Below are 16340 nucleotides of genomic sequence, written 5' to 3' on the forward strand. Positions count from 1 at the left end.
CGTTTACCTAGAACTCAGCATGGTCCACACACAGGATAGTAAATAATGTTGTTCCAAACTACCTCAGAGATTACTTCACCAAGGTCAGTTGGCAGCCCTACAGATCTGGTCCAAGTAAAATGCAAAAGATGCATTGGGCAGAATTCATTCCTGTACTCGGCGGCAGTAGATTGGAATAGGCTACCAGCAGACATTAAGTTAATTAGCCCCTACTCCTCTTTTAAAGTCAAAGTCAAGAGCTGGATCAGGAGAAGCAGAACCTGGGTTTAATTATATTTTATTTATCTTAGTTGATTTTATTTATAAGGTATTTGATTAATTCTGCTTTTGTATATAAGAATTTGTTCTTAATTTCTTGCCTGGGTAAATAAAGGTTAAAAAATTCTTTTTTGGGGGGTATATTTTTTTATTGTATTAACTCATTCAGCGACAGGGGTCGCTGTTTACCTTACCGTTGAAATGCCATCGCCTTTTAACATGGGGTCATGTGTTTGCAGGCCTAAAGCTATATTATATATTATACCTATGGATCTAATAATATAGTCGATTGTCATTGAGTTTCTTCCGGTCAAGATGCAAAAAACAGATAATTTTTACATCCATACATTTCCGTTTTATACCGTCGTGAATATGAGTGTAGTTTCCAAAATGCTTCGTAATGGCCGGCAATGTGTATTCTAGTAAACGCGTTATCGTTTCTTCCCTGGACTAGCTACTGTTCTCAAATAAAATTTAGATTATCGGTATTATGTTTCATCATGGATGCATGAAAGGGGGGGGATCCATGCTTTGATCACTACCAACGGAACATGCCACACACACACACCACACACACACGCTCCCGATCGCATGAAGGAATTTTTGGATCAATGCAAAATTGGTACCATTTAGCCCTTACCTTGACCAGGATCTGTCCCGAAAAGAATATTCCAATTATCTGATCATCATTCCAAGTACTGATCGCGATCGTGTTTCCAACGTAATCCAGCAATGAACATCATCTCGTCAATGCATGCATTATAAGTAGGGATGTCCGATATTATCGGCCGACCGATATTATCGGCCGATATCGGCAGTAAAATGTGATATCGGAAAATATCGGTATCGGTTTAAAAAAAGAAAAAAACAATAACAATATTTGTTATATATATATCCAATGAAATTATTAGTTACCTGAAATTATTCCGTTTTTTGGGGGGGGGAACCCTGCATATATCGGTATCGGTTGATATCGGTTGATATTGGTATCGGAAATTAAGAGTTGGACAATATCGGTATCGGTAAAAAAGCCAATATCGAGCATCCCTAATTATAAGCGCTTGCCTTGCCCGAGTAGTTAGACCCCGCCCGCTGGCCGCAGATCGGCCCAGACACCAAGCCACATCATTTCAAATGGAGTGCAATAGCGGCCGCAAGGCGGCAGGTGGCGGGATTGGACTTTTGCGATCTCAGACCCATCCCCAGTGATAACACACAGCTGCCTGCATGTTTATGAATGGAAATAGCGAATAAAATAAATAACAATCCAATAATGAGTATACTCGTTGTTGGCAGTATTCGATTGGCGGGCTATAACGAGTATACTCATCGCTGGCAATTAAAGATTGTCTTTTATGGGCGCTCCAGTAGCACACCACACGTCGCGAAGTGGTCGTCCCGGGTTCGTTTCCCAGTCCCGGCGACCATTTGCCGCATGTCCTCCCTACCTCTCCTCCCGTTCTCCCTCTCTCCCTCTATCGGTCCTGCGTGGCCAGAAAAAGCTGAAAATGCTATAAATAAAAAGTAAAAAAAATAAATAATAAAGATTGTCTTTTTTTTTTTTTACACTGTATTTTATCTCCCTATGTTTTCCTCCCCCCTGTGTGGTGGGCACACCCTCACTTTACCCACAGGCTCTGACTGATGAGTGTATGATGTAGTATCATGCACTCATACTCTCATACACCTATACACATCCAGGCATACACTCCACTCCAGTACATATTACTCACAGACATCTGAAGGACCGTAATGGAATTAAGCTATAAGCTTTCTTGCGTTTTTATCCTTTTGATAATGGTGGGCCTCTATATGTATATTGTATATATGTTCATTATCAATAAAGATCTCTATCTATCTATAACACTGTGATTATGAGCGTAGAGATATATGGCCGTGCCTGAGTTTACCTTTCTATTCACATACAAGCAAAAACACAACCGTCGCAGAACCTTTAAGTTAACTCTCCTGGCATTCCTGGTATGCTCAAAAAAAAGATTTACTGAGTGACTATGGAGTTTGCTCGGTTCAAAGGGCTGTCCACATATCAGTACTTCTAGGTGAGGGAAGAGGTTCTTCTAAAATAAAGTCTGACTTGAATTGAGCCGGGGTACATCAAACGTCTACGGATTTGATTGGTTGCTATATTCACTGTGTACTCCCCACAGAAAATGCACCTGAAATAACAGTTGTCTTTCTTCCCAAGGGCCCAGATAGTGATGAACTACCTCAGAGGGTTGACCTGGAGGAGCCTCGCTCAGAGGCCCTGGGCGACGACGTCGACGAGGCTCTGGACCTGGTCTACTCCCTGAACGACAGGCCACCCTGGTACCTCTGCATCCTGCTGGGCTTTCAGGTAAAGCAACGGCCTGCTTTTCGACCACATCTTACTTTATTTATTTATTTGGACTGGACAATGCAAAATTAATGAACACAGTTGAGTGTAAAAATTGCCGGATTTAGCACAAGGCTAATTTCCATCCATTGTCCCCAGACATAAAAACAGGACACATAAAAACAATAAGAAATGTACAAATACATAGCAGCAATACACAAAAATACTAGTGGCTAGAGATATGTCACATGTGGTCACATGGTCTTCAGCCATTTTTGGCCAAACGTGGTCAGTCTACGTTGGACCATGCAGTCACCTCTGTTGTTTGACCTGGTGCCAAGTCCAGTGGTTATTTTTTTGTATATGCATTCCTGTACAGGAGGGGGAGCTAGTTCATGTAGGCATTTGTAGATAAAACAAGCGCTTTTTTAAGACTTTGACATTTTCAAAGCTCAAAAAGCAATGATGTTCCAGAATGTTCTGGGGGGGTTCTTAATTGGGGCTGCGTGGCTCAGGTGAAGATCAAGAAGTCAAGCAAATTGGTTATGGCAGAGCCGTCTTTTGACCTTTTAGGGAGCCGTAGGCAAGAAAATCATTCAGTGTTGAAATTATGTTTGACATGATGATTGGTGTTTTCCAGGAGGCCAATCAGAGGGCATCTCCCTCTCTCTCTCATGCTCTTTGTCACACTCTCACGCTCGCTCTCTCTCTTACTCCTGGAATCCTGCTCTCGCTCTCACTCCTGGAATCCCCCTTCCTCTCTCTCTCTCTCTCTCTCTCTCTCTCTCTCTCTCTCTCTCTCTCTCTCTCTCTCTCTCTCTCTCTCTCTCTCTCTCTCACTCACTCACTCACTCACTCAATTTAATTTAATTTCAAACCTTTATTTAAACTTGAAAGGCAACTGAGGTTTCCCTCATTTACAGTCACGTCAATGGTATACAGAGTCAAGCAAAAGAAGGCATATACAATCACACAGAATATTAAATCATAACAATAAGACAAGTAAGGATAACAATCAACGTACAACTTGATTGACAATGGTTGGAGATCAAGGTTCACAAACAAAATGCAGATTTACCCTGTTCCGAGCAAACTCGCAAACACACACACACAACTCTCTCTCTCTCTCTCTCTCTCTCTCTCTCTCTCTCTCTCTCTCTCTCTCTCTCTCTCTCTCTCTCTCTCTCTCTCTCTCTCTCTCTCTCTCTCTCTCTCACACTCACACACACTCTCGCTCCATACCGTGTAAACTCTGAACTCTGTTGCCTATACTCAATCCATACTTTTCTACTGCCTACACCGCCTACAAATGTCTCACACTGTACTCATAACTACCTTCCTCCATGATTGATTGATTGATTGATTGAAAACTTTATTAACAGATTGCAGAATGGGTACAATACAGTACAGCTCAATACACACAATTGTTAAGGGGATGCAGACCAGAGAAAGACTTTCGTCTTGTTTACATCAGGGTCCCCCATTTTCAATTCATCAGGACATATATGACATACATGACATACAGATAGTCAGTACTGCTACATCTATACATTTATGACATACCAGATTTGCAAATACAGTACCGTTTGTGATACAGAAGGAGTCAGGAAAAGGGAGTATATACATTTGACGTAGAAACTGTACATTGGAGGAGGTTGGGTGGGGGGGGTTGGGTACACTGGGATATTGACAACCATACTGGGTAATCTACATTGGAGTTGGTTGGGGGGGGGGGGCACACTGTATAAACAAGCAAAACTGTACATTGAGGGGGGGGGGGGGAGACACTGTACAAACAAACTAAATTGTACATTGGACTATTGACAAAACCATACTAGGTAAATGACTGTACATTGGCAAAACTGTACATTGAGGGGGGGGGGGGAGACACTGTACGAACAAACAAAATTGTACATTGGACTATTGACAAAACCATACTAGGTAAGTGACTGTACATTGGAGGGGGTTGGGTTAGGATATTTACAGGGGCCAGTGTTGAATTGCAGTCTCCCGTAGGTGTCCCTTGAGAGAGGTTTTGAAAGTGGGTAGTGATCCACATTCCTTTACAGCTTTGGGTAGGGCGTTCCACATTGATGTGGCATAATTGCGAAACGTGTTTAGTCCCTTATTTGAGCCGAATCTGGGTTTAACATGATTTGTGGAGCTCCCTCTGGTGTTGTGATCGTGGTATTCACTGACCTTTGGGAAGTATTTTGACATGTACATGGGTACCTTGGTCGTGTAGTGTATCTTGTAGACCAGGCCCATTGCAAGTTGCTGTACTCTGTCGTCTACTCTAAGCCATCCTAGGTTGTCAAAGTGGGCAGGGGTGAGGTGGGTTCTAGGAGTAAGGTCAAGCAGTAGTCTGACCAGTTTGTTTTGAGATGTTTGTAATTTTGTTTTTAGCGCCTTTGAGGTGCTTTGGTACCATGAGGTGCAAGCATAGTCGTAGTACCCCTGAATGAGTGCTCCTGCCAGAGTCTTCAGGGTATTCTTGTTTACCAGAGAGGAGATCCGGTACAAGAATCGAGTTCGTTGGTTGACTTTTTTTATTACATTGGATGCCATTTTGTCACAGGAGAGATTAGCCTCTAGGATGGAACCCAGGTAGGTAATTTCATCTTTCCTTGTGACAATATTGTCACCCACTGTAACTGAGAAGCCGTCGGTCTTGCTGAGTTTGTTATTTGAACCGAAGAGAATGGACTCTGTTTTGCCCATGTGTAATGATAGTTTGTTATCAGCGAGCCATATGCAGATTCTGCCTAGTTCCGAGCTGAGGGTTTTTTCAACCTGTAACTTGTTCTTGTCAGAGACCAGCAGGGCTGAGTCGTCCGCAAACAGGAACAAGTTGCAGTCACAAGCTGACGACATGTCATTTGCATAAATTAGGAACAGTAGCGGTCCTAGTATGCTTCCTTGTGGAACACCACAGCTCACTGTGAGGGGGGGGGATAGGGTACCGTTTACCTCCACCATCTGTTCCCTCCCCTCAAGGTAGGATTGCATCCAGCTCACTGATAGACTATCAAAACCAATTGCTTTTAGCTTGTCAATCAGAATGGAGTGATTGACTGTGTCAAAGGCCTTTTGTAGGTCCAGCATGACCATGCCGCAGTATTTGCCTGCGTCCACCTCTTGTTTGATGTGGTCATTCAAATAGAGAAGGCATGTGTCAGTGGAGTGGGATGTTCTGAAGCCAGATTGGAATTCGTAGATTAGATTTTTTTCCGCTAGGTACTTTTCGACCTGTTCGTAGACTATTTTTTCCATGACTTTCGAGATGGAGGTGAGAATAGAAACAGGGCGGTAGTTGCCTGGGTCTAATTTGCTGCCCTTTTTGTGCAGAAGGGTCACCCTCGCAATTTTGAAGTCCTTGGGGACGTGTCCCTGTTTTATGGAGAGGTTTATTATGTGTGTGATGATTGGGGTGATGGCGGCTGCTGAGTCTCTGAGGAATTTGGAGGGGATGTTGTCATGGCCAGTGGCCTTGTTAGGTTGGAGGGCGCTCAGTTTATTGAGTACCTCATCTGTTGTTACCATTTCCAGCTTGAAGTCGTCCTTGCGGACCCCTAGGTTTTTGTAGTAAGCTACTATGTGTTCTACCCCATAAAGCCCTGAGTGGGAGGGTAGTTTGTTTACCAGTGTTGTGGCTATGTTTGTGAAGAAAATGTTTAAGTAATTGGCTACATCCAGCTTGTCTGTGATGAGCGTGATGAGCGTGTTGCCATCTAGTCTATCCATATAACACTGTATGATAGCAATGTACAATACCACTGTAAACACTGTATATACCTTTATATATGTATATATTACATACCGTAAATCCTCAAATAGAGGAGGGACCTCCAATAAAGGAGGGGCCTCTTATAATGGACAGGGGTGTTGATGCATTTAGACAAACACAGGCCGGTCTCTAATATAAGGTCGCAAAAAAAGTATTTTTTTTATTTGGCGTGCCGTGATATAGAATGAGATAAACTCTTGCCAATGGAAATCAAGTGCTGCCTCCCGCTACACTGACTACCGTACATTAACGTTTCCCTCTTGTTAGCTTTAGCGCTAGCTAACGTTGTCATAATATCTAACGTTAGATCTGTGGTGTCAGCTGGATGACGTTGACTTCGTTTGCAAACGTTAACGTTCGCTATCTATATGGCATTGGCAGACGAGGCTGGTGTTGTCCAGTTGACACATTACAGACCATGATGGCTACGTTAGTAGCTAAAGCTACTGCATGTCATCAAGTCGATTTGATTGAGGAAGTCGAGAAGGTACCACATGCTAAACCGTCCCCGGACCCCACAACCTAGTATAGACAGTTCCAACTTCAGTGTGTGAATTACGTTAATCCCACAATTACTCAACTGCACTCAATATTTAAATACCAATGCTAGTCTAAATAAATGTAGACAGACAATGTACGTATTTAAAAAAAAAAAAAAAAAAATAATAATAATAATAATAATAATAATAATAATAATAATAATAATAATAATAATAATAATAATAATAATAATAATAATAATAATAATAATAATAATAATAATAATAATAATAATGCAATAAAAGTCTGAAAATGAAGGGATTATGTCCATGAGTGTCATTTTTTTAAATTAAGGCCTGCCTCTTATATAAGCCTCTCTCTAATAAAGGCCTGGTGCTCTTTGCAGCTGAGGTAAATAGAAGACCCATCCTATATTTGAGGATTTACGGTACTTACTCTTATTCAAGATTCAATATTCAAGAGGTTTATTCATCACATACATACATACACAAGCCATATATTGAAATGAAAGTGGCCATGCCCGCTTTGATTGTGCAAAAACAAAATACAAATAATAATAATAGAATCAAATAGAATAGAACAATAAGTGTCCCGCATTTCAATAAAAAAATTTTAATATATGAATCATTATTGTTTTTGTCCTCTCATTAATCCCCAACCATACACTAATGCACCGCAAGTACTGTATGTTACATAGCCGCACGCGAGCACATACATAGCACATGGCGCGAGCTGTTTGTGTTTGTCTGCGCCACTTTGAAAACCTCAGCAACCTTTAATAATAAACATAATGTATAGTGCTATTGTGGTTATATTTAACCATATAAGTTGGTTTCATGGGAACCAGGTCCTTGTAAAAACAGGCCATCTCATCTCTTGACCAAAAATGTGCATAGAGTGCTTTTAGAGTTTGCCAGAAGGCTTCAAACAGGACGCCAAGATAAGGACACAGGGGTGTGACTTTCTAGACAAAGGGACTGTGATGAATAGGGGGACCCAAATGGTTAGCTCCAAGGATGGGTGGAGGTAATAAACCATTAGAATCAGAAAATATACTGTATAGGATACACTGTTAATTTTAATGTAACCAGATGACCAGGGGTGCAGTCGTGCACACACGCGGTTACATACACGTGTTATTAGGTCACTGAGGTCACTGAGGCAGAACTAAGTACGCGTGATCGCGCACGGATGTGTACTCACGTGTACGCGCACACAAAAATGCGCTGTATCCATTCGTTGTGAATAAGTACCCGGCCGGCGGCCACCGTTTTACATAACAAAAAGCGCAGGTAGACTAGGCGTCTGGGTGTTGGCTATCTGAATGCATCTCCCCCTTCATTCTGTGTGACGGCAGTGGAGGTGAATACTAATGTGGCTCGGAATTCTACCTGCTTATGATTGAATCAAGCGTCTGCCGTGCTGCGCGCCAGCTTTCCAATTGCTCTCGCGCCCGCACATTCACACAAGAATAGCGTGTATGATAGAAAGATTGCACTTGCGTATATGCGCTTGTGTGTGTGTGTGTGTGTGTGTGTGTGTGCATGTGTGTGTGTGTGCGTGTGTGTGTGTATAACTGCGTGCGCGAGTGGGTGTGAGCGCACCACAAGGTTCATCACCAAACCTCCCTTGCTGTGCACTAGGAGTCATGCACACACAAACTTCAAGTAAACACAAGTTGTCTGATTATTTTAAGTTTGCTTTTGTGTGTAAAACAATTTCTTTAATTGAATTAACTTAAACTAAAAGTAAATACAAACTAAATTAACAATGTAACTTACATTGTTAATTTAGTTTGTATTTACTTTTCTAGTTTAAGTTGATTCAATTAAAGAAATTGTAACTACTATTACATTTAAAACATTGTTTGTTTTTCAACCATATCTGTTGACAATATAATTTCTTTATATATTGAAGGCTACATCCTGCTACCTTTTTCAGCTTCTCTATTTGCTTCTCTAGAAGCTTCTCAGCTTCTCTGTGCGCATGCACGTACCCGCGCGTGCGTGCGCGCGCATGCGCGTGCACGTGGCGTGGCGTGTTACCAGTTCCCATATTACGACTGCACCACTGCAGATGACACTAATGATATCATTCCCCACGTACAGGTATCGTTCCAATGAGTCCAAGGATGGGTATAATTATATTATCCGGGACTGAGTTAGTATATGTCTTTTTAATTCCTTAGAAGGTGTAAGAAGCCCCAGGTGGTATAGACTAGCTGTGGAAGGTGTGAAAGACAACAGGGTGTAGTCACTGTTTTGGAATGTGGGAAGGACATTGCAGTTTGGCACAGATGCAGATGAAACTAACCTCAAAAGTTAGGCCATGTCCAGACTAAGACGTTTTTGGTCGTTTTAGGCAAAGTATTTGATCGTTTGCATCGTTCTGCCAGACGGAACTGAGTTCTGGCAGCCTGAAGACGGTACTTTTTGATACCTCCTGCCAGAGTGCGCAACTCTGAAGACGCCTGGAGTCGCCCCCCCCCATTGCGTCACCATATTTACAAGCGAAATGCGGCTTCTCCTGAACCGATGACGTTGCGTCACCATATTTACAATCGATACGTGGCTTCTCCTGAACCTCTCCCTTACCCTGCATGCGCAAACTCTCAGCCAACATCACAACAACACTGGCGTTGTACAGAGTAGTTGCGCTCGTGGTGCAGAAGCTATTGAGCTTGATCGGGCTTTTACAGCTAAATGTACTTTTTCTGAAAACCCAAGTAGTAGCCAAGCGTACTGTTCCATAGCATACCCCTTCAGTTGATCATGACAACTCCTCTCTTACCTTGATGATTAAAAAGCCTCCATAATTTAGTAAATAGTATTCCCATGGCATGGTGCTGAGCTGTAGCCAGCTAACGTTGATGCTATCCAATGCTAACAATATTAGCTAAATAATTAGCGTCACATAGCTGGCCTTTTTCTGAAAACCCAAGCACATATTGTTCCATAGCATACCCCTTCAGTTGATCATGACAAATCCTCTCTTACTTTGACGATTAAAAAGCCTCCATAATTTAGTAAATAGTATTCCCATGGCATGGTGCTGAGCTGTAGCCAGCTAGCGTTGATGCTATCCAATGCTAACAACATTAGCTAAATAGCTAACGTTAACCAACTGAGGTAAACGTTAAATACAGACAACGTTTGCTACAATTACAGTGGTATCCTGAGGTAACGTTAAATACAGACAATGTTTGCTAGTTGAAAGTATCATACAGTTTAATTCAAGTGATATGGTTTATAAAAGTCAGTTCTAAATGTGTAAACGAGTACTGATGAAATTAATATAAGGAGAACAATGTACTGTTACAGCTGGATCTAGTTAACTATTTCATTGTATAGTAGAGACTTATATGAACTGTGTATGAAATATGCTGAAGAACAAAACATGTGTTTTAAGTAGAACAATGAATTTGGGAGCAAGACTGTGAAGTTTAGACTCTGTGTGTGGAATATTCAAGGACGTTAACAATATCGTTGTAAGATGACTCAATTCATAAATGTGATAACATTTAAAACTGTTTAAATTAAGATTGATAGAATTGAATCAGAAACCACATGGGAACAATAGGTCTGTGTGGAAGAGGTCCATCTTCTCCCCACATCATGATAGAGTCAACGTGATTGGTTGCTACCCTTCCCCTCGTCACCAACTTCGAGTAGGGAAGGGGCGCAGCCAAGCACTTGATAAAAGGAAAGGGCCAGAAACTATAGGTTATGTATATAACCTAGTTATATGAGTACTGGCTGAGCGTCTCGCTCTTTCGCCATATAGAGATATACCTCATCTCCAGTACCTACTGTACTTCATTAACGAAAACAAAGCACCCATGCACTTGACCAGGCCCCGCCCCAGTGTCCTATAAGGCACCAGGCGTGGTCACACTCGCCCTTCCTCTGGAAAAGTTTTCCATCAAGAAAAACCCCCTCAAGGGACCTCAGATATACATAACCTATTGTTATATGGTCGTACTGGCGAATCGCGTCTCGCTCTTTCGCCATATCGAGATATTGGGACAGAGCAGACGCGAGGACCGACAAATGTACCCCCTGAGGACCCGCAAGCCCTACCACCAGGGGGGAGGGGAGTCCCGTCACCCCCCCTTCCTAGTGAAGAGGGGGCGACAGTCAACTCCACCCAAGTGCGAAAAAGAGGGAACTAGAGACCCCTAAAAAGGTCCGGCTGAGGTAAACCCCCAAAGCCTGGACTGGACACGACAGGTGAAGGCTCGCCTCTAACTCACCAGCGTGAGGAGGCGGATGAAACGCCTGAACCACAATATCCCTGGAGCGAAAAGAGCTCAGGATATTTTTTGGCACAAAGACTGGATTAGTCCTCAGAGTCGCACCGCTATTGATACGAATAGACAAGCACTCAGGCCACACCGAGAGAGCACAGAGCTCACCCACGCGCTTAGCGGAGGTGATGGCCAGCAGGAATGCAGTCTTGAAAGACAGCTGTTCCAAAGACGCCTGCTCAAGAGGCTCAAACGGGGCCTCGGACAACCGGCCGAGGACCAGTTGGAGGTCCCAACTCGGAGACAGAGAACGTTTCACCGGCTTAAGGCGCCGAGCGCCAAGCAGGAAACGCTTCACAAGAGGGTGGCTGAAAAACGTAACGCCCTCAAACCCCTCATGACAAGAGGATATAGCCGCGGCATATACCCTCACCGTCGAAGCCGACAGTTTATCCAAGATAGACTGAAGGAAGGAAAGGACAGCATCCAGGGGGCAGGACACCGGGTCCCAGCCCCCCACCTTACACCACTCTTGGAAAATACGCCACCTACCCGCGTAAACCGCGATAGTGGAGGGAGCATGCGCGTTCTGGATGGTGTCGACCACAGAAGGGTTCATCTTCTCCAGACTCACCCTCTCACCAGCCAAACCATCAGCGGCTGGCCCAGCACAGGGAACCGCCACCGAGACCCATGCGCTTGAGAGAGGGCCCGCGATGACCAAGGAACAGGCCACGGCGGGGCTACCAAGAGCTGGATCAGGACCGGGAACCACACAGCTGCGCCCCGGTCTGGCGCGATCAGGATCAAGGTCCTGTGCTCCCGACATACCCGCTCCAACAACTGACCTATCAGATGTATGGGGGGAAAAGCGTACAGAATCCCCCCGACTGACCGAGAACCACAAGGGGCACTGGTGAGACTGTCTGCTCGCAAACAGATCCACGAGGCTTCCCCGAAGCGGTCCCAGACCTGTCTGACTATGTCTGGACGTAGTCCCCACTCGTCGGGATGAGGACCGCCCCGCGACATCACATCTGCGCCCACATTCTCCCTGCCAGGGATGTGGAGTGCCCTCAGGCTGCGCAGATTGCGAGACCCCCACAGCCAGAGCTTGAACGCCACCCGGTGCAGACGGATGGAGCGTACTCCACCCTGTCTGTTGATATACGCCGCTGCCGTCATGCTGTCCGTCCTGACCAACACGTGCTTGCCCAACACCAAGTGGCCGAGCCGTTTGAGGACCAGGAGGACCACCTTCAATTCCAACACATTGATGTGCACCGGGCAGCATTGACCGTCCAGCTGCCCCCCACTGCGTTGGTCTGACACGTCCCCCCCCATCCCGTGAGGGAGGCGTCGGTGAAGACCGTGACGTGTAACCGCCTGCCGCCCATGGGGACCCCGCTGGTGAGGGTACCAGGCCTCCTCCAGTAGGCGAGATCCCCCCGTATCGACAAGGGAACCTTCAAACGTTTCCACTTGTCTCTCACCAGGTCTATTTTCATACTGGAAAACCACCTCTGTATCTTCCTCATGAAGAGGAGGCCAAGAGAGACCACAGAGTGAGCAGATGCCATCATACCGAGCAGGCACATCACATACAGCGCCGTAACCGTCCCGCCAGGACGGAGACCCCTGAGCGCGTCGAGGATATACACTCGCCGCTGCTCCAAGAGGGTTGCCCTCATGGGCCTTGAGCTTAGAACCAAGCCCAACACCTGTTGACTGGGAAGAGGCGTACTCTTCTTCCAGTTCACAGCAAAACCCAGCTTGGTGAGGAATTCCACCACCAGCCTGGTATGAGACCTGGCAATCTCCTCCGACCGGCTGAGGAGCAGAATGTCGTCGAGATAGAAAATAATTCGTATCCCCTGACGACGTATAGGCTCCAGCGCGGTCTCTACGCACTTGGTGAATGTGCGGGGGGCCAGAGAGTAGCCGAACGGCAACCTCTGGTATTCGTATGCCACGCCCTGAAACAGGAACCGTAGGTATTTCCTGTGAGGAGGGAAAATCTGGATGTGAAAATACGCATCCTTCAGGTCTATGGAGGTGAACCAGTCTCCCACCCTGACAGCGATTAACAGGTGTTTGGCGGTCAACGTTCTGAACCGTCTCGCCACAATCAGACGATTGAACGCGGACAGATCCAGTATAGGTCTGACCCCTCTATAACGGGAGTAGACGCCCGACATCGCGTCCTCCCGTGGGACCACGACTACGGCTTGCTTCGCCAACAGAGATTGGATCTCGTCGGCCAGAGCTGTCACTGCTGCCGACCCTGACAACAGGGTCTGCACCAAACCTGAAAACGGAGGGTGGGGTTGTGCGAATTGCAAGACAAGCCCCCGCCTCAACGTTCTCTCCATCCACTTCGACATATGGCACAACTGTAGCCATATGTGATGATACTCCCAAAGCGCACCCGCCGCCATTTGGCGCTGGCCCGCAAGGAACTGTAGATAGGCGGCCCGGTCCCACCCGCTGTGCATAGCCAACTCTGGACCCGCTAACCGTGCGGGCAGGGCGTTTCGTGGAGTCGGGACATCGGCCCCTGATACAACCCAAGAGGCAATCAAACCCAAGGGGGGACCCCGACAGAAAGGGCCGGTTTGATACGGGAGAAGCTGACATCATACCAGGTGACAAGAGCTCCCCCACTGAACACCCCTTCAGCATGGACCGCTGAGGGGCTGTTCTGCAGCTGGACATGCAAGGTGTGAGGACCCCATGGGTTCCTACACACCGTAGCCCTGCAGTGATATTACTACCACCCAAATCACGCACGTCTGCCAGACCACTCCCGGGCTCTCCGGAGTGGGAGGCACTAACGTGATACCCGGCCTGGCGAAGGCGAGGTCGGGGAAACACGCGCTGGGCATTCTTTCGAAGAGGCCTCGAGTCCCCCTGCTAACAACCTTTGAAGGCTCACCAATCGCAGACGCAGAACGCGTGGCGAGGGAGCCACGTGACAGCACAACATTCTCACAGACTGACCCAGGCTCAGCCATCAACTGGGTGTCAGCCCCTGTCCCCATGAGAAGCGAAACATGGGGCCGCATGCGCTTCATTGAAGACCCGCGGCCCGCAGCCAAATGAAACAAATCAGAGCCCCTTTTCCGCTGGTGTTGGGGGAGGGAGTGATCGGAGAGCGGGCTGCACACAGCAGGACGGCAACGGTTTCTTAGGCCGTGCTCATCCAATGTAGCCGATCCCTCGGCCGCCAAGGCTGTCAGCCTTGTGGACACCTGTTGACGTAGAGCCCAGGGTACCTCAGGCGGGGGAAACATGGCCGCTGGTCGAGGGCCTCGCCATAGTTGCTGATGAGGCCGTGCTCTCACCTCTGGCTGCATGGCGTGAGGCGGTGTGGGGCCCAGGTCAAATACCGCCCGCAATTCCGCAGAACGACAAAAAAGTCCTTTCGCGGAAAGAGGAGCCTTAAGGAGAAGAAACCTTTCCTCCTCCCCAAGGGAAGACTGCTCCAACCAGAGATGTCTATTAATAAGTGTTGATATCATCCTGATCCTCCCTGCGGTTATAGCTTGCCACTGATTCAAGATTTCTATAACCCCAAAAACACGCACAATGTTTTCAGCGTCGGCTGGCCCTGCAGCCCCACTACCCGACGCCAATGTGGACATAAAAACAATCAGCTGAGCCACGACACTGGCTGCAGCTAAATTCCATCCTATGGCGGTATAAACATCATCAGTCCATACTGCCACCTGCCGGGCCGACTTGCTCTCAAGTGTCGGCTTCTGGGTGGGACACCGTTCAACCCTGCCAGGGCAAAGGATCGATGCTCACCAAAGACAGACGCAGGACGTGTGGTGTGGGAGCCGCTTGACAGCACAGCATTCTCATAGACAGACCCAGGCCTAGCTAGCAACTGGGTGTCAGCCCCTGTCTCCATGAGAAGCGAAATGTGGGGCCGCTTGCTCTTTACTGGAAGAACGCGGCCCGCAGCCAAAGGGAACAAATCAGAGCCCTGTGTCCCGTAGTGTAGCGGGGGGGAGTTACCGGAGAGCGTGCTAGACACAGCTAGATGGCAACGTTTTTTAGGGCGTGCCCATCTAATATAGCCGATCCCTCGGGCCGCCGAGGCTGTCGGCCTTGTGATCACCTGTTTTCTTTGTGTCCAGGGTATCTCAGGCGGGGGAAACATGGCCGCTGTCCGGGGGCCTCGCCGCAGCCGCTGGCGAGGCCGTGCTCTCACCTCTGGCTGCGCGGTGTGGGGCAGCGTGGGGCCCAGGTCCAAGGTCCACCCGCGGAGAGGGGAGCCCTGAGGAGGAGACCCCTCCCCTCCTCAAGGGGAGATTTCTCCAACCAAAGATGCCTGTGAACAACCGTTGACAGCATCCTAGCCCTCCCTGCAGTTATAGCTTGCGGCTAGGTCAAAAGCTGAATAACCTCAAAACCTTGCGCGATGGTTTTGATGTCGGCTGGCCCTAAGGCCCCACCACCCGACACCATTTTTGACAGAAAAGCAGCCAATTGAGCAATGTTGCCAGTCGCTGCTAAATCCTGTACCGCGGGGGTATAGGCTTCATCAGCCCACCAGCCACCTGCCGGGCCGACTCGCCTCATGGCGTCGGCCGGGCGGGACACCGTTCCACCATGTTAGGGCAAAGGACTGATGCCACCTGCTTCAATAAGCACGGAACACTGCTGACCAAAGTCTACTACTAGTGAAGCACTGCCTCACTAGTAGTCATGTAACAACCTCCACTGCGGTGTGCACCCATGAAGGGATAAATGAAAGAATGAACGAAAACTCTATTAACATATTGCAGAATGGGCTAGCCCAATACACACAATTGTTAAGGGGATGCAGACCAGAGAAAACGCTAGTCCTGTCTACATCAGGGACCCCCATTTTCAATTAATAGATTCACAAAAAGCACACCTGCCCTGAGCCCTGAAAGGGTAAAAAAGCCCCTGCTAAACCCCCAACATTAGACACCGATTGACCGTCAGCATGAATGGTTAAGAGGAGGGAAGACAGTAAAGACAGCCCTCGGCGGGGTACATGGGGAACGGCACCCCAACATTGTAGCATTAGCATTAGCTGCGAGCTAGGATAACTGGAAAACATTCAAAAGAGAGTCATGACGACCATGTTTTCCCAAATATCCCGCCCCCTGCGCCAATACATCACTCGGTCGTCTCACGAGACAACGAGCAGTATCACACATGCCATTACCAATGCC

At 47.0% G+C, this 16340-nt stretch overlaps 1 protein-coding gene across 1 annotated transcript in view; it reads left to right on the forward strand.

Moving 5' to 3' along the window:
- The window catches only part of LOC311245375 (solute carrier family 23 member 2), a gene marked incomplete at both ends in the record, with an annotated part of 453290 nt that overhangs the window by 90894 nt on the left and 346056 nt on the right, over positions 1-16340 (forward strand). Inside the window, one exon of the mRNA XM_084335217.1 lies at positions 2465-2614. Coding sequence (XP_084191343.1) covers positions 2465-2614 — 150 coding nt within the window. The remainder of the gene's footprint in view (positions 1-2464; positions 2615-16340) is intronic.

The sequence above is a fragment of the Notolepis coatsorum genome (genome assembly GCF_963971535.1).
Source record: "Notolepis coatsorum genome assembly, chromosome: 18".
Classification (NCBI taxonomy): Eukaryota; Metazoa; Chordata; class Actinopteri; order Aulopiformes; family Paralepididae; genus Notolepis; species Notolepis coatsorum.